Source organism: Podarcis filfolensis (assembly GCF_964270895.1).
Source record: "Podarcis filfolensis genome assembly, chromosome: 10".
In the NCBI taxonomy this organism is placed as follows: Eukaryota; Metazoa; Chordata; class Lepidosauria; order Squamata; family Lacertidae; genus Podarcis; species Podarcis filfolensis.
This window is the reverse complement of record NC_139612.1, coordinates 37,231,179-37,259,050: the sequence shown is the minus strand read 5'-3', so window position 1 is coordinate 37,259,050 and position 27,872 is coordinate 37,231,179. Positions and strand designations below refer to the sequence as shown.

At 37.7% G+C, this 27,872-nt stretch overlaps 1 protein-coding gene across 6 annotated transcripts in view; it reads right to left on the bottom strand.

Moving 5' to 3' along the window:
* LRRIQ1 (leucine rich repeats and IQ motif containing 1) overlaps positions 1 to 27,872 on the bottom strand; it is a 99,395-nt gene that overhangs the window by 37,156 nt on the left and 34,367 nt on the right. For 5 of the 6 annotated variants that reach the window (XM_083573289.1, XM_083573292.1, XM_083573293.1 and 2 more), the window contains 8 exons: positions 26,024 to 26,482; positions 22,055 to 22,256; positions 19,340 to 19,459; positions 10,399 to 10,488; positions 7,726 to 7,847; positions 7,071 to 7,166; positions 6,252 to 6,331; positions 1,578 to 1,679 (listed from right to left, as the gene is read on the bottom strand). In XM_083573289.1, the coding sequence (XP_083429415.1) occupies positions 1,578 to 1,679; positions 6,252 to 6,331; positions 7,071 to 7,166; positions 7,726 to 7,847; positions 10,399 to 10,488; positions 19,340 to 19,459; positions 22,055 to 22,256; positions 26,024 to 26,482 (1,271 nt within the window). The remainder of the gene's footprint in view (positions 1 to 1,577; positions 1,680 to 6,251; positions 6,332 to 7,070; positions 7,167 to 7,725; positions 7,848 to 10,398; positions 10,489 to 19,339; positions 19,460 to 22,054; positions 22,257 to 26,023; positions 26,483 to 27,872) is intronic. The other variant, XR_014538887.1, reaches the window with a different exon arrangement.

The following is a 27,872-nucleotide window of genomic DNA, read 5'->3' as shown; positions in this document are numbered from 1 at the left end:
GCTTGCTTACCATAAGAAGCTGTATATGCTGAACTAAACTGCATAACAATGTGAAAAAAATGGCCATGGTAAGAGCATCTCCCAGACAAAAGGATACTGTGCCATACAGTGTAACGAGTTTACATTGAGGTTGCTGCATTGACTTCTACTGCTATTTCTGCATACTCAAAAGTCTGCACGTGCACAGGAACTATGTGGATTTAAAGCCATGGATACCACCTGCCTCACTTTCTTTCTTATGTCCTTGTCAGAGAAAGATACCTACGGAAATAATTTGCTTCTATACTTCCCTGTTGTGTCAATTCCCCTGTTAGAAGTTTGTGTACTATATTATTTTCTAGAATATAAAACACAAGCATTGTCTTAAAGAAACAAAGCAATGAATTCATGCTATCTTGCTTTGTAACAGGGCATAAACGTGCACAGAATCTGAAAAATAAGAGTAAATATGTGGAAAACAATAATAGTTTTTCATGAAGTTTTGACTAGCCTTTTAAGGAAACAAATTTTCAATTACTTCTTTGGAAATTTATTTCAGCTGAAAGTGAGAAAAATGCAATATTTATGTAAGACAATAAATAAATAAATATATCACACACTGTTTAAACTCTTCAGGATAAATATGCCTGTCCAGCTATCTCTATTCTCCTACTGAGTTTTGCTGCTATCATCCTACAAAACCTAAAGTACGAAAAATTTGAAGCAAGGCAAGAACTGGATGTCAGCTCAAAATAATTATTTTGACATATTATAAATCTAAGTTAAAATTAGTTTTAGTCTGATCCATTCATTGGACTTTTTAGTACAGGTACTAAATGTCCCCCCACTACAATTTCTATCTGTTACTAGAAGAAGAATATTTAAATCCTAAAAATATGAAACACAAATATGTGCAATATGAAAATAACAAAACAAGTTAGCCACATATGATTATAAATACAGTAAAAAACCCTTGCATATCTAGTAGCCAGATACAATTTTGTATATATTATTTCTCTTTCTTATTGTGTCAGGATTTATTTTAACACTGATAATTCAGTCAAAATGAGAAGAAGCAGTCAAGAAACATACTATGTATTTGGTAGTCTCATTCCTTATACTTTTTCACTACTGTGATATATTCCAGTTTAACAAAAATGAAAAAGTGTTCTAATTGTTTCACTTCCTAGGGCATCCCCTTTCAAAACTAGCAACCCTTTTAACAGATAACATATGTGTACTTGCTGCTGATGTTAAATTCCACCCTGCCTCCTGCGATTCCAAACATTCAAGAAATAAAGGAAATATATTTTCTATGAAGATATCACTTTGTTAGGCTCTCTGATAAACTGAAGTTTAAAATTTCCACCTGGGTACTCTCTCTCTCTCTCTCTCTCTCTCTCTCTCTCTCTCAGTGTGTGTGTGTGTGTTCGGGGGGGGGGTGGACAGCAGATCTGCATTATCTGAATTAAACTGTTTGTCATTGTCAACCTAGAAAGAAGTATTTTAAGGAAATTGATCCATACATCTGAATGACTTTCATAATTTCGAAAGATCTGAGAAAAAAGTCAAACATAAAACGAAACTCCTTTGCATACCTTCAAAGTAACCAGTTTTTGCAGTCTGTGCCTTCTTTGGTGGTTTCACAGGGGGATGTTTATTTTCATTGTTTTTGAACAACGCCAGGCGCACAGCTGGGTCTAGACGACATGAACAAGTTAAAATCAAAAGGTCAGATCTTGCTCACTCATTCCCTAAAAGAAGTATTCGCCTTTTAGCCATTTATTAAGGGGGGGGGGAGAGAGATCTATGTAGGTTTTACATTATCAAGGGAAAATATACGATTTCTAACATTAAAGAGTTAAAAAGAAAGGAGAAAGGAAATCACTTTGATTTGTGTGACATATCTTAAACAATTATTCCATGGCCCAATTATTCTCTGGGCCAGTTTCCATGGTAAAGCAAAATGCCAATTAAAATCTGTATATTTAAAATAATATTTGAATCTTCTAGCTGGAAGCTGCACTTTCTGTTGAGTAGGCCCAGCCTACATATTCTATAACTAGACCGACCTGTTGAGGCTGCCGAGGATGTCTATTTCAAAATTGGAAATTATAAGCATCCTATAATCTGGTGCTAACTTTAAAGAAGACCTATAATAAATATTTTCAAATAATGTGTTGCATAAAGTGTGTTACTTGTCAAATCCACCCGATGAAAACAGGCTTCCCTACATTTATCGTAATTCTACATCCCCTTGCCCGTACAAAAAGGTGCTACAATGGCAACATCTCTCATTTTGGGGAGGGAAAAAAAACTTCCACTACATCCAGTACCTGAAGTGTGGGAAGTATCAAACAGATGGTCAGTGCTATCTGCTGCTTGTGGGCTACTCAGGGGGAAGGTGGCTGATTCCACTTACTGCCTCCCATCTCAATAGGTGATCAGTGCTATCAAATATATCATAGAATCGTAGAGTTGGAAGGGACCCAAGGGTCATCAACCCCCAGCAATGCAGAAATCTCAGTTAACGCATCCGTGACAGATACTTCAATCATCTGCCAGCATTAATCATCTGGAAATGGGAGATTTTCATACACAGCACTGTACATGTAGCACACTCCTATGGACAAGGACACCTGGATGATGCCCATGTTTGTGAACAATAGTTATGTGTGTGGGGCCAACTGCATGGACCTTTCCCACTCGATCAATACCTGCAGGGAATTGAAATCAGCAGAACTGTACCTTTATTCCTATGGTTTACTCTATCTATGCCTTTATTCCTATGGTTTACTCTTACGGAGCAAATGTGTATTTTATTATATTATGCACTGGTAACAGAAACTGGAATTACATATGATGTAGACTAGAATGTTAAACCCTATCATTTGGATGATGTGCCATTAAAGATAAGTTGGCTTGGCTCTAGAAAAAGTGCTTAGCACTGTAATGTAAAACGAGACACAAGCCCTTGATAAAATTTATATATTGTTTGATTTTAGTGAAAGCTTTAAGTGGTTAAACTTTGTTTAAATGGGGGGGGGGTTGTGTGGGAGAAGAACTATGACAGAGTATTTGTGAATTACAGACCAATCCAATCTGTGAATTGCTGTGCTGGCGGGCATTTGGATAGAGAGGAAGTGTTCCTCTGCCCAGCCCAGCCTTGCTTCACCACCCTCCACTGACAGTGGCCAGTGGAAAACCCTGAAATGCAGCAGGGTAACACACATGATCCTGTAGTTATGAAGTGTGCCTTGTTACAGTCACATGATAGCACTGGGCTCCAACTAGGCGTCTTTGCAGCACCAGTCTGAGTGCTGGTGCAGGAAAGGGGCTTTTTAAAATCCGCATGTTCCACTCTGAGTGGCGTGAGTGGTGGGGTTGTGGATGCAGTGATTACTGTGCTACTCCATCATGCCCAGCCACTGCCAGCCAGGGATTAGGATTACAGGCTTAAGAGGATAAATACTGCATCTTCAAGAATCAAAGTATAATGAGGAACACAGTTCCTATCTTGTCAAGACATGGCAAATAACACTTTGTGACCATGGATGTTTAAAACCAAAGTGATACATTGTGGACTACTGCTTAATTAAGACTGTGCATTCTCCACACTTGGAAATCTTTTGACGTTCTGCCAGTTCTCCTTGGCTGCAAAGTGTTCCAGTATCATGCCCACACTTTTCCGATTATCTCATATTAGAGAAAAGTAGTTGGTGTGGACACAGTAGATGAATAAATCACAGCACACATTTGGTATGGTTAAACTGTGGCCACAACTTATTTAACTGCTTGAATAAACATTCATAACTGTAATGGATTAAAGCAGAACAGCCCTCTGATCCATTACCTGACAGCACTGGTCCAGCAAAGTACTCAGACACCAGTTGTCTACAGCACAACATATATCGAAAGCTAATCCTGAGTCCTTCCTTTTGATAAAAGCCACAAGACTTGGGTACTTGCCAGAACCTAATTTGCCTTCATGCAAACTTTCAGACATCAACACAGACAGACTTCGTAAAAGAATACAAACATGCAAATAGCCTGGATCGCCTTCTTTCTAATCTGAGTTCAGGATAGTGCTCACTATGTACCTAGACAACGACTCCATATTGTGCTTGAAATGGAGAAATGCTTTTCAAAGAGAATATATAGCAGATGTCAGCAAACTTGGGGTATGATTCAGTTATAATTTGCGTCTGTGGGGCTTTAAACTGGCAGGCAAATTTGGTGGACTTCAGAAAATGGAGAATTTAGCAGTCCCTTCAAACCCAAACATTATAATTTGCATAAGAATCTGAATGAATCCAAAGACCCATTAAGTTCAGCATTCTGTTTTCTACAGATGCCCCAGGAAAGCTCACAATCAGAGTAGTAAGATTACAATAGTCATCACCTGCTCTTTCCTTTCTCTCTGATTGTGCTGCTTTGAGCCATAGAGTATGGACAGTAGAGTTACTGAGCAGCCTATCAATACATAGTCTATGGTCCAGGGCAACGGGCAGAGAGAAACATGGGGGAAGTCAATATAGCAATACAGCCAGAACTGCCAGAGGCTACACTAGGAGGGCTGTTGGATGCCATCCCCTCCTGGTACAAAGGCTACAGACACTGAAGCAGTGTACAACACACATGCCTGGTAAGAAGGTGGATGTCAAGTAGCTTAAAAGACTTACCAAATAAGCTAAGAGAAGGCTTCCTGCCACTATCCACCCTCTGATGCCAAAATAGTCAGCCAGAATATGGGGAGGGAAGGAGAGGAGACAACAGAAGGGAGAGGGAAGGGCTTTTTATTATTTTATTTTTCTTGCTTTCTTTGAATCGAAAGAACAGAGTAAACAGGAAAAGAAAACAGGTGGGAAGATTTCCAATAAGGAAAAGGGTAGTGGTGGACTGGAGAGAGCTGAGGGGAAAAAAGGACTGCAAAGGTGCACTAAGGAAGAAATAGGGTCACTAAAAGGCAAAGTGAAAAATTATCAGAGCAATCAGAGACAGAGAGGGGAAAAATGGAAGGGAAAACAGGCAAAAAGCTAGCCTGAGGAGAAAAAGAGAAGGAGCTGACTTCTTTGATGAAGGCAGGAGCAAACTGAATTGTGGGAGCTGCCTAATTCCCTCAATTTCACCCAGCCTTTGACCACCTGGTGGAGCTGTTACTCAACCCTTTACTAGCAATGGGAAAACTCTGTGTATTATATGTATTGCACATGCGTTTATCTTAATGCACATGCATCTCTTGGGAACTTGGCATCTGTCAGGAATCCTGTTGCTCTTAACCCTTATACCAGATCAGCCCTCTGTTTATATACTGATTATATTCTCAGTTAGTTGTGAAATTAACACTTTTTAGAAAGCAAATGTACAAACACTCATTTCCCCAACCTTGTTAATATTAGAACATCAAGAAGTCCTTTATATACAACAAAAGACAGGACAGCAGACTTTGATATGCTTTAAGAAACAACCATTTAGGAATGGATTAATCATAAGTAACATAAAGCAGACCACATATGGAGAAAAGATGATACACTCTAATGGGTTCCATTAATTACAAATGATATGTAGGCCACCAAGATGTATGTATGTGAAAAATTCAGCTGGACACCAGATATTCTGGATATTTTGATAGAACAGGGTGGGAGGCCATAAGAATCCCTGGACTTGCATGTACTCTTTGGGGGCTCTCTCCATTTTCTTTTCCTTTGTCACAGGCACATGCTTAAGATTTTAAATTGCATTTCTTAAAGGCATACTTGATTTTGCCACACAAAATTCAACACTGATGATACATCAAAACATCTGCAAGGGAGTTTCAAATAGCATTCAAAATATCAAAGTGGCATCATTAATAACTTGAAATTAGAAGTCAACATTACTGGCATTTCAATGTTTTCAAATTGTTTTTTTTTTTTAATTCACAAAATTGAGAATTGTCTTATTAAATAAACAATCTAGAGCAACCATTGTCCACATATCTTTCCAGATGATATTAAATGAATATGTCTACATTATAAACAAAATTAAGGCTGATAAAATCAAAATAATTCTGTTAACTGACACATAAGTGCATAGAAGTGCAAACTACTTTGAAATCAATGATACTTAAGTAGCAATCCCATGAACATCAATCAGTTTTGGGTGTGTCAACCTTTCAATACACTTCAATGCTTTTAAGAGGTGAGGGCCTCCTTCCAGATGTTGATCAATAGACCAGATTTATTTATGACATGTAACTTCTATCACATAGTTCATCAGGAATGTTTACTTACCAAGCTTATTAGATTTCTTTGCTTTCATTTTATGTGCTCTCTTTAGCATCAACTGTGCAGTAGAAATGTCTTTAAAACCCCTAAAAGAAAGGTGAGTTTTGGTCATCAGGCAACAAGAAATATGCATTTACTGAATATACAGGAAGGTACGCGGAAAGCCACTCCTGTGCATACCCAGAAGAGTTGTCAGTTTTCCTCACATCACATTGCAGACCTCACATCACATTGAATAATGGTCTTTGAGGCCATTTTGACACTGAAGGGTGAATTCAGGGACAGCAAAGGACACGTGAGAAGGGGATGGACCTAAAATGTTGAATTACATGTGGGCTGCTTGGATTCTCTATAATACAATAGCAAAGCACATATTACAAATAAAGTATATGTGCAGACCTTGGCATGGGCTGCAGACCTCTATATGGTTCCAATAATGTTAGCCCACTAAAATTAAGAAAATTGCGTGCATAATTGCTCAAGATTACATTCAACACTGGCTGCTGAACGGGCAACTGATCTCAGGGATACACAAACCATATTTCATAAATGTATTACTATGGACCAACTTGATTCAATAAAACCATTCTCATTGCCAACAACTGCACATTATGTTCTTATTACCATCACTTATGCTGATTCAGTCTCAGAAAATCTAACATGGTGTCCATCATGATCCAAGGATGGTGTACAAAGTTATCGGACACAAAAGCACAAATGTTTCAGATTAGCTGTGACAGCCACTAACACAGCTTTCACCTAAATGAGCAAGTCCTGATAAATACAGTTGCCATTAAAAGTGGAAGTATGATAAACTGAACATACCATTCTTCTGAAATTTTTTCTTCTTTTTCTGATCTTTGTGTTGACCTTTGGGGGAGTTTCAGGTCAGAAAGCTGTGAGAGAGTGCTCTTCTCTGACCTGAGGAAGACAAGCAAAAGTTCTTGAAAGCTAGCCCAGTAACAGAAGTAAGTCCCCACAGTTTTTTATAGTGCTACCAAGCACCTAAGCCTTCTGAAACCCAGAAATAAAATCTATTTTAATATACCAGGAACTTTATCTTGGAGAGTAATAAAAGTCAGACTTCCACATGAAATGTTTACACTCCAATTACTCAAAGCGTATTTCAAGATTTTTCTACAAAGGAATGCAGAGCTGTAAGAAATCCTTCTGCCCTTATCTAGCAGATATCTGCATTTTAATGTCTACTTTATACTTTACTTTTTGATTTTATGACTTCAGTTTATAGCACTTTAATTTTATGCTTTTTAAAAAAAATTAATGAGCAAACACTGGCTCATTAAAGAGCTACTGTTTGCATTTGATTTGCGTTATTTTAGTGCCAAGCACATGTGCTAAATACTTAAATCACATGAATTAAAAATAGCAAAACAGCAACAAGAAATTCTAATTGCTCTTCCAGTGATTATTAAATCGGTTAGTTACAGAAAGCAACATTAAAAGCTATTTATTTACTTACCTGTTACTAATCTGACTGCTTTCTGACAAGAATGATTTGGGTCTTTCCTTAAGCTGCCGAGTTTTATGTGGAAGCCACTTTAAATGATGTGAATTGTCTCCACATCCTGTAGGTTCATTATACTTTTAAGGAGAGGAATAAAAATGTTTAAACAAATAGTTTTCTTACTTCTGCTTGGACAATAACATAAAAAGGGCTAGTTTACACATTTATAAAGCAAAGGTATACATGCCTACTCAGAAGTAAGGCATGTGCTATATAATCAGAGCCATCAACATTTATAGGAGAGTTTTCCTTAGCCTCAATGCAGTCTACAAGAAAATTAATAAATGCTCAATGCATAATAAAGCATTAAGATTGTTTTCTAACGACCTGCTCATTGAACATTTATCCTGATTTGTTTGCACAAAATTTGCAGGGAAGTTATACAGCATCCACATTCATTCTGGTAGCTTGTGGGGAGGTTATATGATGTCACATCAAGCAATGGTTATATCACTTGCTAGTGCAATTTCCTATCACTTTCCATACTGCAAAAAATCTCATTTTTTTGGTGGTGGTGGTTGAGCGGTGCTGTGCAAGAGCAGGACCAGCCCTTCCATGAGGTGGACTAAGGCAGCTGGCTCAGGTGGTGGAATCCCAAGGGGCAGTGCCCCTGTGGGCACCTCTACCCCCTGCTGCCGCCACAAGAGAAGTGAGGAGACGAGAAGTGAGGCAGCAGCAGCTTCTGGCAAAATCTCATGGGAGCTCATGGAGCTCTCACAAGATCTTGCCGCTGCTTCTTCTCCTCACTTCTCTCATGGTAGCATGGGGGTGGGTGCCCGGTTGGCCCCCCACTGCTGCCACCAGACAAATAAGGATCCAGAAGTCGCAGCTAAGCAAGGCTTCAGCATGGGTGTGAGGACTTCCCCATTTGACCTCAGATGGTGAAATGGGACATGATTCTACTTTAATCTACTTTAACTGTGCAACCTAAATTTGCTAGCATGCAATTGGATCCAATCCACATAACAGCAACAGTCTAGAAGTGGCCTAAAACAAAGAAAAACATGATTGAAGAAAACAACTTCTATTTGCTTTCAGAATTTGACAGATGCAAGTCGTAAAATCTGGCAACCAAAATAAGAGCCTTGATGCTTTTTATGAGACAACTCAGATTTTTGAACAATTGTTGTAAAGTCTTTGCTTCAAGCACAGTTTCTCACTCCCCACAGAAAAAATTACAATGCAGGGGCTGATCTGAGAAATATAATTGGCATGAGTGCAGATATAGGGAGAGATGACTTCTGAAATATATGGCTCTCACGTCATGAAGTGCTTTCAAAAGATAAATCCAGCACCTTTGATTTGGCGTAGAAGCACACTGCATTGCAAAATATGGAGAAATAGGAAATAGAATATAGAAATAGAAAATACAGAGAAATAGGAAATTTTCACATAAAAGATTTCTCAGTGAATGAGCGATGCTTTCATGAATATCTAGCGCTGGTGAATGAAACTCTACATGGTATGATAGACTTATGTGACAAGCCACGTTGACTTATAACCAGACAAGGAAAATTAGCAAACAAAAGTATCATTCCATGAGAATAGCAACATGCAGACCATCCTTCTTTTATTTTACACAGACTGCACTCATAGGCTGTGCCCAAGTAAGCTATATGCACAGGAAAGAACCCTGTGAGGTCGGAGCTTTGTTTGAGGTTTCAACCACAGCTGCATCTTGCAAAAGGAAGATGCATTTTAAACCAGAAAGCTGGTCTTTGTTGCAGCATAAGCATCCTTGGTGGAAACTTCAAAGAAACAGCCGTCTGTGTGCACAGCTCTCCCCCATGCACACATTTTGTTTAGTTGGATCACAGCCACAGACTTTAACAAGATCCAGTCATTTTGCAATAATCTGGAATGCACTTAACCACCTCAATGTACCTAAGACGTGAGCAGGTTATGATCTGGAAGCAGTTTGAAATTCAAATTAAAACTACATTCCTGAAAGCATGGCTGGCACCCTGAACTTAAACACATTTAACTGGAGAGGAATCCTACTTGAAATCAGTGAAATCACTCTGAAGGAAGCATGCTTAGGACTAGAGTGTAAGGCTTGCATTTAATTACTCCAATGAGTGAAAAATTAACATGCTTAAGCACTACTGTCTGCCATTTATGACCATTCTCTATCTTATTGCTAGTACAAATATTGTTGAAAACACATTGCATATAACAAAGAGAATTAAACATAACATAAAGAAAGCTGAAACTTCAAAGATTATCAAATAGCTAACAGACATTACAGTTCAATGATCTTTAGCTGCTCTGAAAATCTTCAGCTGTTGCCATATATTGCAGGCTTCAGTGTTTTTGAAAGCGCTGTGTCAACTAGCAATTTTTAATCCACTGCCAAATGTGCAGCTGAGGCACATCATCATATATATATATATTGCTACTGTGAAGTAAAGTGTTGAAAGAAATCCAAAAATAAAGGGGGGGCATTAAGCAAATGAAAGAAAAGTAACATGAAAAATTACATCTGGGGATGAGGAGGAAGTCAGAGGCTTCTTAAAGTAATTATGTTTTTTCAGTCAATAAATTGCAATATTAATCACACCAAGTGTAGTGAGATCCTTAAGGAATGAACAAAGGCCAAATACGAAGAAAGTTTCCATGACATGTTACCTTTGGCGAGGGCAATTGGTCTGAGAATAGCAGTGTTTGTGAAAGGAAGCGGGTGGAATCCAAAGCTGGCCATTCTTTCTCTATGACAGCCTGGTTTAAAAGAACAACAAACCAATGAAGTCAATAGTGCAGGGATAATATCAGTTTCGTTTTGATAACTTCTATAAAGCACCATTTTGACCGTGTTGCATGCTGCTTTCAGTGATTCTGAGCCATTCTATTCTAATATAATAGTCACCTGTAGGACAGTAATGATGAAGCTAAAAAGAAATTTTGGATTAATTTATATCATTTGATTTCCCCCATAATAATTCCAATGGGAATAATCTAGACTAAATTGTTTCAAAGTGCTATTCAACAGAGTCAGAATTAAACACAGAAAGCTGCCTTCTGCAGAAATTTTAAATGCAAATGGAATTTTTGCAACATCTGGAATTGCAGAGCTAATCTTTCCAACTGGCAGCCAAACTCTGCCTGTAAAAGGCTGCTGTTGCACCACCACACACACTATTGAAGCATACAGAATGTCCTCTCACTCTCTGTAATTGCCATTACAGTATAGGAACATGCCAGACAAATGCTGAAAAATTGTACAGAAATGTTCCTGGATGCATTTGCCCAACCACCCTATTCCTTGACCCTTGCTTCCTTCTTAGCTCCCTTGCCCCTGTCTGTAGTTTTCTCTGTCCCATTTCTTCAAGTCCCTGCTGCCTCCATACCACTTTCCTTTTCCTAGGTCTCCTAAGTAATCCAGCTCACCTCTCTTCCCTTGCCTCTTTGCCTCTTCTCTTCACCACATTTTTTCTCTTCCCTTAAGTATCTTCTGCTTCCAAAACATATTCACCAAGTCCCCAAGGAGGTGGTCCAAGGACCAACTTCTACATGGAGGAGGAAGGCAATGGGGCCAAATCATGGTGTAAACACACTTAATCTGGGGGATTCTGAGGCTGAAAGGACTTGTAGCATCCGAGCAATGTGCTGCTTCTCTCAAGGAGTAACTTTTCGTGAGGCAGCTCAGAGTAGGATGCCAGGTACAGGCACATGGGGAGAAAGGGAAGAACGGAGATTGTCATTCTCCTCTTTGTAACCCATTTCTCCTCTGCTTGAATTACTATAGGCATTCACTGCATCAAAAAGTATTTTAAAACTAGTAGCGATTGTAAAATCAACTACAGACTAAGATCACCTGAAAAAAGGAGAGAAAAAGCACAGGTAGTCTATCATTGCACGGAATTAACTGTGCTTTGCTCATTGAAAGTTTCAGAGAATTTTCTATTTTGAATTTTCCTTTTCCTATATAGTATTATGATGATGATCATCATTATCACCATTATTTTTTCCTCTTTTGTTTTTTTGTTGTTGCTGTGGACCCACTTCCTTTTTTTTTTTTTTTGGTAGCAAGACATGTAAGATGGGTGGTTTGAGAAGGAGCACACATATGGAAAGATTAGCAGCAACTGTATCAAAAATGCCAAAATAACATGTTGTTACTTCCTTCACACCGGGGGGGGGGGGGCGGAGAGAGACAGATTTGAAACTGTAAACACTTTAGGCATATGCTGTGGGAAACACCAGTGTATCCACAAAAATTGGGTGTGCTGCATAGAGCGTGTGTACCTGCCCTTAGGGGCTGAGGCTGTTTCTATGTCAGCAAAATTTTGATGTTTCATTTTGATTTAACACCTTTCCCTCCCACATAAAAAGCCTCTAAATGGCGTGGCTACAACATCTTTCACCCATTTATGCACTACTGCTAGGTTGCCTTTATTTCTCTGACATGATTATCCAAGCTTTTAGATACCAGAAGATAGGATTACCGAAATTCTCTATTGACCTATTTAAAAAACAACCCATGTTGGTGAAAAAGGGGACTACTAGGTTACTTCCCCCTTAATGAAAAGTAAAGGGACAGAGTCATATTTCACCTATTTTGAAAGACATTACATTTTGGATGCTGGTCAAAAATTAAACTGATTTTTAGAACTGCTCATATTTTAACAAAGGCTACATGATTTTGGGATCATCAGTCTTAATTATACGGTTCCACGTTATTCTGAAGCCACTAGTATTTTTTTAAATTAGGATTTTTCAAGCTTTACTACTCGAGATTCACAATTGTGAATATCACAAAGATTGGTTCTGGAAGTGGGGAAAGATTTGGATTTGACTGGATTTAAAAAAAAAACAAGACGTAATGGTTCAACTTTCCCTAAAGTAGTATGTGTACTTTTTTCTTTTTCTTCATTCTCAGTTTCATAGCATGAACAATATTTCCCTTGTTGAACACAATTCAGAAGGAAAAATGTGCTGAGACACCAGAATATATTGTTGTTGTTATTTTGCAGTTTCACATGCTTCCTTCTTTATGCAGTAGGATATTTGACTTCAGGAGAACACTGGAGATGTATGTAACAATGTTGGGCTACAATATACAAATGGATTAACTATTATGAAAACACAGAAGCAAGCATATCAAGTCAGGTAATACACAGTAGATTAAAACAGCCCTCTTAATTATTCTCTACTCCCACATTAGCCTCTCAGTTCAGAAACCTCTTAGCTTTTTAGTCAGTCAGTGTGTTTAATGCATCCTGAATAACACGGCTCCCAGTGACTAGGAGCCAATCTGGAAATAGCACGATGAAGGAGCAGTTCAAATCCTTCTCTCTCTCTCTCTCTCTCTCTCTCTCTGTGTGTGTGTGTGTGTGTGTGTGTTTGTGTGTGTATAAAAGCCTCTACATATGCTGGGGCTTCAACATGAATGCTGATTGCACAAAGTCCCTTTCCATGCAATTTTGGAGAACGGAATCACAGGGCCTCCCGATCTGCCTGCAGTATAGTTGATAAAGATTTCCTTCAACAAAATATGGGTTTTCTCTAGTTCAGCTCATGATGCAAGCTAGGCAACAGCAAAGATAAAGAGATTTAAACTTTAAATAGAAAACTGAGAGGGGTTGCTAATACCTCAGAATACAGATGCACGATTCAAGATGACGTTAACGGATTGAAGAACTGGACCAAAACTATCAAAAGTAATTTGTGATTTATGGGTCTTAGTAGACCATAAGCTTAACACGAGTCAGCAGTGTGATGTACCAGCAAAAGAAAAAAGCTAATGCAATTGTAGGCTACACCAACAGAAGTACAGTGTCCAGATCAAGGGAAGTAATAGTACTAGTCTATTCTGTGTTGGTCAGACCCTACATGGAATACTCAATCCAGTTCTAGGCACCACAGTTTAAGAAGGATATTGATAAGCTGGAACATGTGTAGAGGAGGGCAACCAAGATGATAAAAGGTCTTGAAACCACATCTTATGAGGAATGGTTGAGGGAGCTGAGTATGATTAGCCTGGAGAAGAGAGGGCCGAGCCACCTTGAATATCTGAAGGCCTGTCACATGGATAATGGAGAAAGCTGGTTTTCTGCTGCTGCAGGGTAGGACCTGAACCAATGGATTCTAAGTGCAAGAAGGGAGATTCTGACTAAATATTAGGAAGAACTTTCTGACTGTAAGTGTTGTTTGACAGTGGAATGGATTACAGTTGAATATGGTAGACTCTCTTTCATGGAGGTTTTTAAACAGAAGTTTGACGGCCATCTGCTAGGGGTTATTTTACTGTGGTTCCTGCATCAAAGGGAGTTACACTAGATGATCCTTAGGGAACTATGACAAGTTCTTGCTTAGCTAGCCATATCTCCATGTGTGCATGTACACACACATATATACACACATTTCCATAGGCGCCCTCCCAACATATATACCTTTTCTATTTGGGTACGAAAACACCAAACCTGAAACATGCAAATGTCAATCACATATAGCACAGCTCTGTTCTTCACAACTAGACATTCACAAACTCTAAACCTCAAAGCTAGTGTTGCGTGTGGCTAGAATAAGTTGGATGAGGATGTAAGATGTCCAATCCCTGCTTTTATGGCTATAAAACTCACTGGGTGGTCTTAGACAAATAATATCCCCTATATGCTTCTCTGAGCTCCATGGAGGCGAGAGGAATATTGTGTGTAATATAAATTGCATACTTTCTTGAATACACCTATCCAGCCAAGGAGCTCTGCCACTGTACTCCCTTCATTCCTAAAAGCATTTTTTATCTGGTTCATAATCTTACTTCATCATCTTCATGCTACTCTTGAGCTAAGCTACCCAAACTGTGGACAAATCTATTTCTTGTGGGATGAAAAGCTGAATTAGCTACTTCATGAAGACAATTCCCCTTCAGATACTCATGAACAACAGAGAAAAGGTGAGAATGCAAGTGTAGGGAACTCAGGTAAAGGCTTCTTATAAACATGAAGAGAAGAACCAATTCCTCATTTTCCTGATGACAGGAGTGGGGAAAACCTCACCAATTTGCTGACACTATCTTTACATTTATTTATTTAGTTGTACATCACCCTAGACTCCTTCCAGTGGAGGGTGATTTATATCAAAAATAAGAAAACAATACGGTGCACAGAGCTGAAAGCATACATACACTAAAAATGTAGAAGAAAATAATCAAATTATGATTATGATTATGGTACTGTATTTATTTATATCCCACTTTTTCCCTGATAGGGACTCAAGATGGCTCACAGATAATATAGAAATGGCTAAAACACAGAAAAAGCAATAATTAAAACAGAATGAAACATTCTTAAAATCTATAGAATCAGAAGTACACACAATACTAATGAGGAGTGCACCCTTATTTGAACATAAGAATAGACTTGCTGGATCATGAAATGGCTCCTCTAGTCCAGCATCCTGTTCTCATAGTGTTCAGCCAAATGCCTACAGGAAGCTCAGAAGCAGCAGGACTGAATTAACCATTAAGCAAAATAAGCATGTGCTTAGGGCATCAAGGGAAGAGGGGCATCACAGAAATTTTCCATTGCTGGATTTACCATAAATCATATGGTGCAGCTGAACAAAAATAAACACTATTTATGTAAATATACAAAAATAAACATTATATTCCATCTTACTGTAGCTTTTGTTTCATTTTGGAAAATAAAAAATATATATTTTACAGTTCATTATTGTCTCTATTTTGAATTAGATATATATGGGGGCACCAAAATACTTTAAGTCCTTAGAGTCTCTTAATCTGGGCCTGAGAAGCAGTGAAACACTCTTCCCAATAGTAATTCTGAGCAACTGGAATTCAGAGGCATATTGATTGCCTTGTCAAACTGCAGGAACCTGGGTAAATAGGCCTTCCCCCCTCTTAGCATGGAGAAGGCAGTTCCTGCCTGCAAAAAGAAATATAGTCTCTGGTTCAAACAAGCAGGAGCTTCACGTATCCCATGTTCAAGGACAATTGAGTTGTCCCTATGTGATCTCAAGTCTATCCTCTAATTTAAAGCTATGAAGTAATCTGATGACTGCGGTCTATAGGCAGTGTATGTAGAGTTGTTGGAAACTCATAGAAGTTCCCTTCTTGCTCATCAAGAAGCAGGGGAATGTCTATATTCATCTGCCTATGTGTGCAGGGTATTTCATTTAATAAAAAAGAACTGAAAGCACAACCAACAGTGTTTTGTATGCTGTGTTTTCCCTTTACAGTATATATTTGGGAAAATTGCAGCATCCCAGTCTCCCCAACAAGACCTATTAGATCTTACATATTCTTTCATTAACCAGATGCAAAAATAAACAAATAAAAATCGGGTAACATTTACAACACAATTCTAACAATGCCTATTCAGACAGTGGGGTTATGATTACAGCCTTAAATGACATTCAATATGCTTCTGAATTTTTTTGGAGGTCAGAAGGCACAAAGATGAAATTGGTGGGAAACATGCATTTGCCATTCTTCTGCTTTTTACTACAAAAAAACCCCCTAATTTATTTTTAGTACTGCTTTTCTGAATTTTAATATTAAAACAGAATAAAATACCCAGATCTATTTCAAATAACATTTCTCCTACACAAGAAGGAAAGTGAAAAATCAACACATCACTCCTTGCACTGGTCCCTTTAAAGGGACTGATAGATGTGTCAAGTATGATCTCAGCTGCACTGATGGCTCCTATTCACAAAGAAAGCACTTTGGAAGTCAATGCTGACAGAATTAACGCATTCTTGGCACATGGCTGTCCAAGCACTTTAGTGAGAAAATGACTCTCCAAGTTCCTGATTTTTTGGAAGTGGCTAAAATAAAGCCTGAAGGCTGTGTGCTGTAAAAGATTAACTAGGTCCCAGTTTACCTCATATTGTGTATAAAGACATCATAAATGTCATGGTTTTTTTTAAAAGGGTATACGTTATGATGGATTTACAATAGGGTTAAATGCTCTGTAATTGATGGCAGACAACAGGATGGAGAAACTTAAGAAGAGCACATTTTGCTGGCCCTTTCTCAGAGGCTGAAATCATGAGGTACGAAAAGGAAATAAAATTGAAGCACAAGTCATCACAGACTCTTAGCAGGGATTATAATAAATTAGTTAATATCTTAGGCACCCTTTAGATATTACAGAAATGGTTTGGGAGCTGCTTCCTGAGGGTTAATCTCAAAGCACCTCTGCAATGTATAAATATATCCTACCATGTGCATAAGGTGAGCCGAACAGGTTCTGATACTTTCCCCTTATTCCAACCAGGGAACTGTTGTATGGTAAGAACATGCCAAATGGTTAAACCCAGTGGGTTTCAAGCATCCAACAGACACTTCCCAAGCTGTTGCTGTAAGGTCTAAATGGCACCAATGATAAAGTGTGAAAAAAGGAAAGGCACCAGAGATACCCAAATAACCACTGATATTGCAACAAATGGGTAGAAAACGTGCCTGAATCTTGCAAGTAAAATTCACATGAATTAAAATGGAAAGGGGCTTAAAATTTAGGGACCAATATAGAAATAACTTGGATATATCTGGGCACCTAACTATCCCACTTATTTCACAGCATGAGAAAGAAGGCTGATAACCCCAATGAAAGAGTTGGTTTAAAAATGGCTCTAAGGAATAGATAATTAGTATGAAATGTAGTCACAGCATAAAAAAGTAATTCAGCCAGAGGTGGGGAACTTGTGGTCCTTCAGATGTTGCTGGACTACAGCAGCCATTGTCCCTGAGCCGTGCTAGTTGAAGTTGATGTGAGTTAGAGTCCATCTAAAGGGACAGAGATCCCACCCTCCTAAATTAGACATGAGTAAAGCCCTCAAATTCTAGTTATAGGTGTACAACTTCTTTCCCATCCAAATACAAAAAAAGCCAAAAACCTGTCTTTGAAGGGTCTTTTAAATCAATGTCTAGAAAAGGAATTCAGGACAGTTAATTCTGTAGAGAGCCTCTTGGGTCTTAATATCTTCAGAGGAGGTCCTTTTGCTTGTTCTGCCTCCCTCAGAAGTTTGGGTGGCAGTGACCAGGAATTCTACACAGAGGTTTGACTGCCACCTTTACTTTATAGTTTTAGGGGAATGATGTTTACTGTGACCTTTGACACCTGATATGTGTGTTTTAAGGCCCCATCATATTCCTGTGACTGTCCTTTCTTTTACATTTTTTTTTAGTACTGAATTTTCAGTTTTTACAACCCACCATGGAACCTGCTGGTGAAGGGCAGGAAATAGCGTACATGATCAGTAGCCAGATTTTTGAGATTGTTATCATCATATTATCTTTGTACAATGTTTTTTACATGAACAGGCAATCCAACCAAACTCGTTTGTTTGCTACCTCTAGTCAGACTCCATCACTGTGAATTAGCTGTGAGTTTTGAATGCCACTCTTATCATTGACTATACAATTAACACCAGTGGGAAAAGAATCCCGTATTAAGAGTGCTCTGTTGCTCGGAAAGGTTGTCACTTAGGGAAGGGGCGAGACCTGGCAGTAGTTTTGAATTTTTGATTTATACTCAATTGTAGCTACTAGCTATAATTCTAGTTATACTAGAAAAATATTATCAAAGTTGCATAAATATTCTGTTTATATTAAAACTGAAATATTAGTGTGTTGATCATTATTGTATTAATAAGCAATTCCCTAAACAGTTTTTTTTTGGGGGGGGCATGTTTTTTATTTATCCTTCATCATCAGAAATAATTTATAGCAATTTTAATCTATTCCATCTGAAACTCTCATATTACTGTTTGATCACATAAATATTCTGACTTTGCAGGATTCCACTTTCTTTTCACCTTAAACTTTTTAAATTTAGAAGGCAATTATACTCATTCATGTCTAAAGAGGCAGGAGAGTTAAATTACTCAGAATTCAATTACCTCTTTGTTTTAGTCTGTTTAGTAGAATTTGTTAATTTTATCATTGTTGCTTATAAAACAACTATCAGACCTGTTATCCACCATAGTTCAATATATCCTTTCTTGTAAATAAGACTAAATAATTATATGCTAAAAATGGAATAATAAACAAAAGGGGCTGTATCAGAGCCACCCATCTACAGAAGCACTCCTTACCCCAAATATTAAAATTTCAAAACTGCAGTGAATATATACATGCAAAACTGAAGTATTGAGATGCTAGAAAATATTTTTATGATAAAAATAGCAGCTTTTCTATATGTACCTATTTACACATGGGTATTTTGCTGTACTGCTCAGCATTCCATGAAAAGAGTCTCAATATTAGCAAGACTGGCAATAGAACAGTTTATAGGGCAAGAAACTAATATAGCTCAAAAATTAACAACAGGTTTGTATTTTAAAAGAATGTAAACCACTTTTTGAAGGATTTTGTCAAAAAGCCGAGTCTACATTTTGCAAATAAAAATAAAGAAAATTAAAAGTAAATTAAAACAAATAGATGAAATAAATAGATTTGTTCTCCAGTTATTTGCCAGGAGACAAAACTTTAAAACCAATTCATTTCTTCTTACATTTAAATCATATTTTTAGCACCTGCACCAATTTAGCACCAATCAAATAACTTAGAATTATAAATTAAATATTAAACAACTCTACTTACTTCATCAAACATAAAGTCATCCACATCTATTTCGCTATAGTCATCATCAGCTTCATCAGTTTTAACAGCTGCCAAAGCACTGGCCAGTTTCTTTCGCAGACGGAAACCTTTCCAGAGTGCCTAAACAAAAATGTAAAGCATGTTATATGAGGCCATAGATCAAATCCAAATCCAGATTCTCTGTTATCCCATTAGGAAGATAAAACATTGTAGTTCTTTTTCTGTAATAGCTCAATGATCTGTTTTTTGAACTTTATGTGACATTTAAAACTACAAGACAAATTAAATATCAGCATATGTCTAGAGCTCAGAATACTCTGGAGGTTTGGCTCGAGTAAGCAGAATGGAATCCTAAAACCCTCTCAACTACAAACCAAGGTCAACTAATTAATTATTTGACAATCCCTTCAGGACCTACTATAAGCTTAGGGGAAGAAGATATACGAAAAAGAATTAAGTGTTAACTTTCACAAAAATAAAAACACACTTAAATAAAAATTTCCACTGATTACACCTGACAACGTATGCAGACGTATCAGCAATTAACTTAGGCCAATCATTTTCACCTTCACTAGCAATCTCTAGACTATTTTTTTAAAAGGAAGAATTTAATTTATGGGAGAAAGTTATGAGAAGGGGAATGGACAAAGAACAAAACAAACCCACAAAAAAAAATGAAAGGGAGGAAAGGCATCAAGAGAACCACTAATAAGAGAACAAATAATGGCTTGTAATAAAGGAGATAACATAAAACCACATTATGTGGCTCTGAATTTGAGAACATTCTAGTTGCATAACTGAAAATAGGCACTACCGTTACCTCCTCCCTAAATCTGTATAAAAATAGCATATAAATAATGATACTTTGTTTGCCATATTAATTGTAGCATGACATATTGTTAAATTGTACTAACAATGAAACTCTTAACTAGAAATTCTGTTGTCCTGCTTAGCTGTGGTGCTTTACTAAGTTTGGGGCTGTGCATTTGATTTTGGTCCTTCTGAAAGTTCACATTCAGAATCCAGGGGGAAATATGAAAAAAGGACTCAAATCTCTCTTTCACTTTTGGAACCCAGGTGAATTTCCATCACACACATTCTGGGTTTTAGATATTTTGAAGTTCTGGTTTCAACATTAATTTATCTCCCCCCCCCCAAAAAAAAAGATTAAAAGAAGCCTTAGCATTCTCAAAAGGTTGTTTTAAGGCTAGAAGGCAGGATGACATTTTTATTTGCACCATAAGGTAATGATTCACAAACTCTTAACACTAGTGAAATGTCACGGAAATTCAGTGGAACTAAATCAGTGCAAGTAGCCCTTTTAACCATATAGTGCCATTAACCATCAATGCAAACTTGATTGTCTAAAGCAGGGGTGGATAATAAGTGACCTTCCAGATGCTGTTGGACTACAGCTCCCACTATCTTTGAGTTATAGGGCTTCTGGAAATTGGAGTCCAACAACAGCTTAACAAAGCATGATTTGATCTCCCAATTGCAAACTTAAAAAGAAACTGCCTTGTACCAAGTCAGACACATTGGCTCATCTAGCTGTCTTGTCCATACTGACTGGCATCAGTTCTCCAGAGTTTTATACTGGAACCTTTCCTGTTCCTAACTGGAGATGCTTGAGGGCTGAACATGAGACCTTTTGTGTGCAAACCATGTGTTCTATCACTGAGCTATGCCCCCCTTCCCTAGAACAGCCCCAAGGCTATTGAATCCAGCAACATGTTTGCATCAACAGTCAGCCCTGTCTCTCCCCAGCATGTAGCACTGAATATGAAGTCACTATTTAGTTATCAGGCATGTGGCTCCCAGTCACTATTTTGAGTCCTACCACCTTTCACGTAATGGAAACAACTTTTCAAAAGCAAGCCCTACAGAAGAAATGGGCAACTCATGGGTCTGGCTCTCCAGATTCTACAGGGCTCTGTTTCCCAGCAGCCCTAGCCAGCATAACCAATCATCAGGGATAACGGAGTTCCTATATTAGCCCTGTTGGAGGAAAACAAGATAGGTATAATATGCCTGAATAGGGCGTTACTCGTTAAAGGACAAGACTTCCTTCTATTTGTGTGTTTCTCTATGTGAGTGATGTCTAGTCTTAGATTAGGTTGCCCCCATGGAGAACTACCAAGGAGCACCCAACCTGGGCTATATTGATCCATTATATGAGCCCCTAGTAGGCAATAGGAGAGGGCTCCCCACCCACTGATGTGCACACATATATGGTGAAATTGTAGAGTGGTACCTCTGGTTAAGAACTTAATTTGTTCTGGAGGTCCATTCTTAACCTGAAACTGTTCTTAACCTGAGGTACCACTTTAGCTAATGGGGCCTCCAGCTGCTGCCATGCTGCCGGAGCACGATTTATGTTCTCATCCTGAAGCAAAGTTCTTAACCCGAGGTACTATTTCTGGGTTAGTGGAGTCTGTAACCTGAAGCGTCTGTAACCTGAAGCCTCTGTAACCTGAGGTACCACTGTATCTTTAAATTTTATTGTATCTTTTAGTTTTATTGTATATTTTAAGGTGAAATTACATCTTTTAGTTGCATCCGTTTTAGAATCAAAGAAAGTTTGCTTGGTGGATTGACTCTGTGAGGTAATGTCCAGTGCTTGATTCTGTTTGCCTTTATGTTTTTTCAGGTTGTGTGGTGGTCCAAGCTTATGTGACAGAGTTAGGCATCCATTCTCAAAGACTGCAGACTGACCTGAAGCTTAGTAGCAGCTTTATGCTTGACCGTGGAATCATGGTGATCTTCCTTCTTTAGGTTGACAATCTTTTTCCTGGTATAGTAGCTTCGCCAATAAGACTGGATCACAGTTGCAGCCAGATGTTGCCACGTATAGAAATTTATCTTTTTACGAGCACAGTAGCTTCGCCAGTGTGACTGGATAACTGTGGCTGCCAAGCTAGAAATATCAGAAAAATAACAGAGTGTACTCAGCGGTTGTGACCAGTGCCAATGACAGCAAACGATTTTGGAAGTTTAAAAAATTGTTTCACCACCCACCATTTACATGCAACACAGAATGCAGAGGAAGGCTGATGGATAAACCACTACAATATGGAGAATTATGGTTGTTTATTATTGTTGTTATGGTTATTATTATTAGGAAAACTGGAGTAATAAAGAACAACAGCTGAAGATGATACAATGACTGACAAAATAACTAAGGAATAACATAAAGAAGGAAATATTTAGCCCAGTCCTATGCACCTCCTGCTGTGAGCAAAACTATTTCTAAATTGGGAGTGGGGTGGGGATGAAAAAGAAATTTGGTGGCTGAGGATTTCTTCATGCAGAGCAGCAGGAGCGAAAAGGGAGGATGAGGCAAACTGGCCAGATTATTCCAAAGGCATTCTATTTTAACATTATTTTGTTCAGAGCCATAATATGATCCACGCTTATTTCATGAGGTTTCTATTTAATTTATTATAATAAGAGTGGAAATCTACGTAATGTCAGATATTGTAAATGAAAATTATTTCACAATTAGGAATATATACCCACAGTCATATGGCTGCAACAGCAGATTTGTACATGGAAAACTGGACTTTCTGTGCACATAGCATTTTGTTTCTACCAGAAATAGCCACTTTTAAGTCCCTTGGGCCATGTGCCTGTCAGCATGGTGGATATTATGTCTGATTTGGCACATGACATTCTGTTCTATTATATTTCACATGCACATACTGAATTACTCACACAAAATTTCAGGGTAGTGGAAAGGGAGGGAATTATATCATGTATGGTGGTTTTGTTTTGTTGGAGACACATTATCACAACTGGGGGGAGGTGCGTTGAATGATGTTTTTCTATGGCACATTTTGGTCCTAACAACAACATATTAGTCATATATCACTTAATGCAAATATGTGAATGTTCAGTTAGATGGAAAAAGGAAGCACAATGACATGACTTCTCTTTGCCCAGGAATGAAATTTCACCAGCCAACTCAAGTCTGGTAGTTTTGTATTAGCACGCATATAGAGATTACTGATACAGTAAGACCATATAGCTCACCATAATGGTATGAGGTGTGACTAGAAAAGCAACAAAGAAAGCAGTCATGAAGACAAGCAGAGCCCTTCAGGTTGAGAAGGAGAATGACTAATAGCATGATACTACAGAACTCTTATTATGTTATACATCTTAAACCTGCTCAAAAATAACTGCTTTTTAGAAAAATTGGCAGGATTTGTGGCATCTACACAAATTTACCATACACAAACCACCTATGAGGGTTATAGTACAGCCTGAGAATACATATTTTTGTTTTGGACAAAACATCCTATGCAAGGTAGAAACTACTGACAAAATATTAACAGAATCATAGAAATGGAAGTGTCTGATTTGGTTTTTATTTGATTTGGTCTTGTAAGCTTATCAGATATTTTAACTGTAGTATGTTTTTATTATTAGCGATATGGCAATAAAACAGCTAGCACATTTGCATAGCTAAGCAGAGCCCAGTAAGGTTTCAAAGTGGGCGGGGGACCATGTGGTGAAATTCCTGCATTGCAGGGGGTTAGACTAGATGACCTTTGGGATAACTTCCAACTCTGCAGTTCTATGATTCAATGATTCCTACTATATTTTATACTTATTTATTTTGTAAAAGTGCCTAAATAATTTATTATAAGAGGCAACTCATAAAAACAAATAATAAACATCATCAAGGCATTGCCCATGTAGGAAATCTAAGTGTACAGTGCAGAATTACAGAATTAGACAAGCTTTAACATTTTTTTGTATTTTTTCCAATAATAATTTTTAAAGCAATAAATTACAATTAAGCACAAGTGACTGAGAGTTCATGCCATCAGTTGCATGAAATTAGTTTTGAAATATAGGGTATAGGTTGAGCTTTCGTTAGGAAGACCACAAAACTGTTCAGCTTTTTTTGGGAATAGACCCAAATTGTTGAGCTTTCTTGGGGAAACCTCCACCCAAAACAGCTTTTTGAGCTGTTTTCACTGCTTTTCTCATCTCATTGGCATACATCTGGGTTTTCCTGGCATTTTGCCAATTCCCCGCTGATGCTATTCTTGCATCCAAAAACCAGGACATGTCAGGAATTTTCCTGATGTATGGCAAGCCTAATCAAATATTAAATTTTTGATATCACTAGCCATTATATCCTTCTGGGTGTTTAAGTTTAATGTTTTAGTCTTAAAAACTAGACTTTAACAAGTTAGTTCAAAAACTGATATTTTATTATAGGTAAAATAATCAAAAACACTCTAAACTGTGTGTATGGCAGATCTAATTGCATGCATGGACATTTGTCTGCACTGTCTAGCCGCAGGGTGTCCCAAGCAGACCCACACATCTTTCTCTCTAAATTTGCAAGTTCTTATGGGACATGACAATTGTCTGTTCATCATGTGTTCACATCTATATATGGTGATAGCCACAGGATGGGGAATTTTAAAGCAGCCATAACATGGTAAATGGGTCTGTAATTTTACCCTACATAAAGGAACCAAGGCTCCCTGCTTTCCCTCCCACACAAAAAATCGTTTATAGATGAGTTACCACATGGCAACAACACAGGTCTGTGTAAACTCAGAGAAAAGCCTTGGGAAGGCTTATTGCAACCATAGTACTGCCTATCCCTAACCCATTTCAAAGTCCACTGATTTCAAAAGTGGACAGGTTTTATTATGGTAAACACACAAGAAGTGAGATTGTCTGACAACTGAATCAATGCATTAGATTACTATTTGGGTATGCTTTCAATAATGGAATGTTTGAGGCTTGGAATATGTTGTTCATATATCTGTAAAATACTTACTTTCCTTAGTTTAACACTATTTAACACTATCATTTAAAATGATATTTCGCTTCACCCATTTCACATAAAATAGCATATAACTTTTGACAGTTCTAAAGATAACCTGTGAGAGAATAAGTCTAGGCTGATTTAAGGTGAACTGATTATCAGATAAGCAACCTACAAACTAGAATGAAGAGAATGTTAAACAAGATTCTGAAAGGAAATCCAAGTTGATTTACAGGCAACCAGATTCTATAGATATGAATATCTGTTATTTAATGTAAGTCATAGATAATCACACAGCAATGTAGTTATGAAGGTGTTCTTAGCTGAGCAAGTACATCCTATTATTCTGAAACTTTAAGGAGACCATACTGAAACAGCTTCTTATCATCTCTCATGTGCATCAGTTTTCCATACAAAACTAGCCCCATATTTCTGCAAAATCTTTAGCACAGCATTTGAAGGAGACACTACCAGCAGTGACACATGCACACATACCCACCTTTGGGATTTTCAGTGATTTTCTGAAATGACTATCTACAGCAAAAAATAGATGGCTGTGTCCTATGCAGAAGCAAGGACCCTGAAGTGATGCCCTAGCTCAGGGTAGTTGCTTCTGTGCTTGCAGATCATGATGTTGTGCTGGTAAAATAGACATAACAATCCTTCCTAATTATTTACTGAGTACTGGAGCAAAAGTATTTTTATTATCTATTAAGGAAAAAATATATAAACTGAGGGAAAAATAAGTTTTGACAGTCAATTTTTAGAATTATGATTATTTCTGAAAGATCATCTGGTACATAGAATCAGTCATGCCCTTATTTGCATTAAGATTACACAGTGATATGGTTATGTTTCCATAATAAAGTGTTTTGACCTTTGAATCTTACTTTTGTGAACTGTCAAAATGTTGAAGATAATTGCTTTCCATGATTTGCTTGCTGAACGTGTTTCTCTGTAGACTGATTAATACATTATCTTTGCTTTCCTCATTGTGATTACGGGAATATTGAATAATGTCCTCTTGTCTGTGTTCTCCATTTTTCCCCATTCCAGACACTGTCACGAAAGAGTTAACGGACATAGCCTGAGTGTGGCCAGGAGCACTCTGTCTTTCAGCCATAATGAATGAGTCCTGCTTATTTTGTTTTACACCACTTATACTGAAGTTATTTTGCTCTGTGATGTTAATGGCTTCTTGGTTCAAAGGATCTGTCCGTTTTCCTGGTTCCTCTCCTTCAGTAGCGTTTAGAACTCCATATTCATGTGCATAACGGTGCTCACTACTTAGCTTCATCAGCTTCTTAAGATACCAACACTGGAGCTGTACAGCATCTGCAGAGAATTCACTTTGGGAGGGGGAAATGTTAAAAAGCATCTACTGGTTCTAAAATAATGACTCATCAAACTTTCCCCCATCTAAATTTTAGTTATGCTGCCCCATAAGAAACAAAAATAATAACTTCCCTGCAGTTTCAAAGACCAGAGATTGTCTAATTAGCCAAAGGTCAGGGAAAAAGCCTCCCTGGGGAGAGCAAAAGCCCCCAAAGTTTCGACAATATCAGGCGCAAATGCCAGTTTGGAACAATTTCTGTCCAAGCTGGACATATGACCAGCTGAGACCCTCAATGGGGCCAATAGATACAAATTGTCCTTTAGTTAGAGATTAAAGCCATAAACAGAAACATCTGAAGACCTGAGAAATTTCACAGAATTAAGCTTCCTGATAGAAATGTGTGAAATATTCTAATACACAGGGTAGCACCTATTCTATAAAACCATAAAACATATACTTTGATTTTGAAATTGTAGGTTTTAAATGTGCATATAGCACTATTTCACCAAAGCGGCTAGAATATTACTCTTTGCATTTGTACATGTCAAATTAATGACATGTAATCTTGGGTTGGTCTTAATAAGGTATAATGTATCACTGTGCCTGTTTATCCCTCCCCTCAAAAAACACCGTACCTGTTAATTAGTTATTTATGTACCTTTCACTTTTTGTCTGAAGGAGCCAATGCGGTGGCTTACAAATAAGAAACACAAATATTAAAAACTAAAATAACCAGGAAAAGACACTTGAGAATCACATAAATTATATAAAATCAGCAGACAAGAATAAACTAAAAGCATTTTATATCTCCTTCCTGTGCAAAGCAAAATCAGTAGCAACTTTGGATTTGCAAAGCTAGCTTCCAAATGTCTGCCAAACGGTGATAAAAGATTGGGCCAGTCAGGCCACCTTTAGGAGAGAATTCCATAAAGGCTGTGGCACAACCAAAAAGACTCTGCCTTTGGAAAACACAGAGCAGTGATTTATTCTTTATTTTATCAAGATCAAGCATTAACCGAAACAATTCGGTATTATTATTTTTGGAACACTGTTGCAAAAAATGTCTGTGGTAGTATACAGATTTTCATAAACAGTTAATAGGATATGGTATTGTTCCACTTATCTTTGCCTTTTAAGACTAGAGATGGAAAATGGAGTAGGTTTATCTGTCAAACAGAAGACCTCTATAAGGGGCCAGACGTGGGATGTTACTTTGAAATTAAAGTCAGTTTGCATTACAGTTGTAAAATTCACTAGAATGTGTATTAGAAAACATATGAAGTGATGCAATTTCAACTGAAAACATCCCAAATGTGGCAGAAGATGCTTTAACACAGAATATTTCATCAGTCAATCTTTTCTTATCTAGGGAGCACTTCTGCAGCCTTCTCTACTTTTCAATG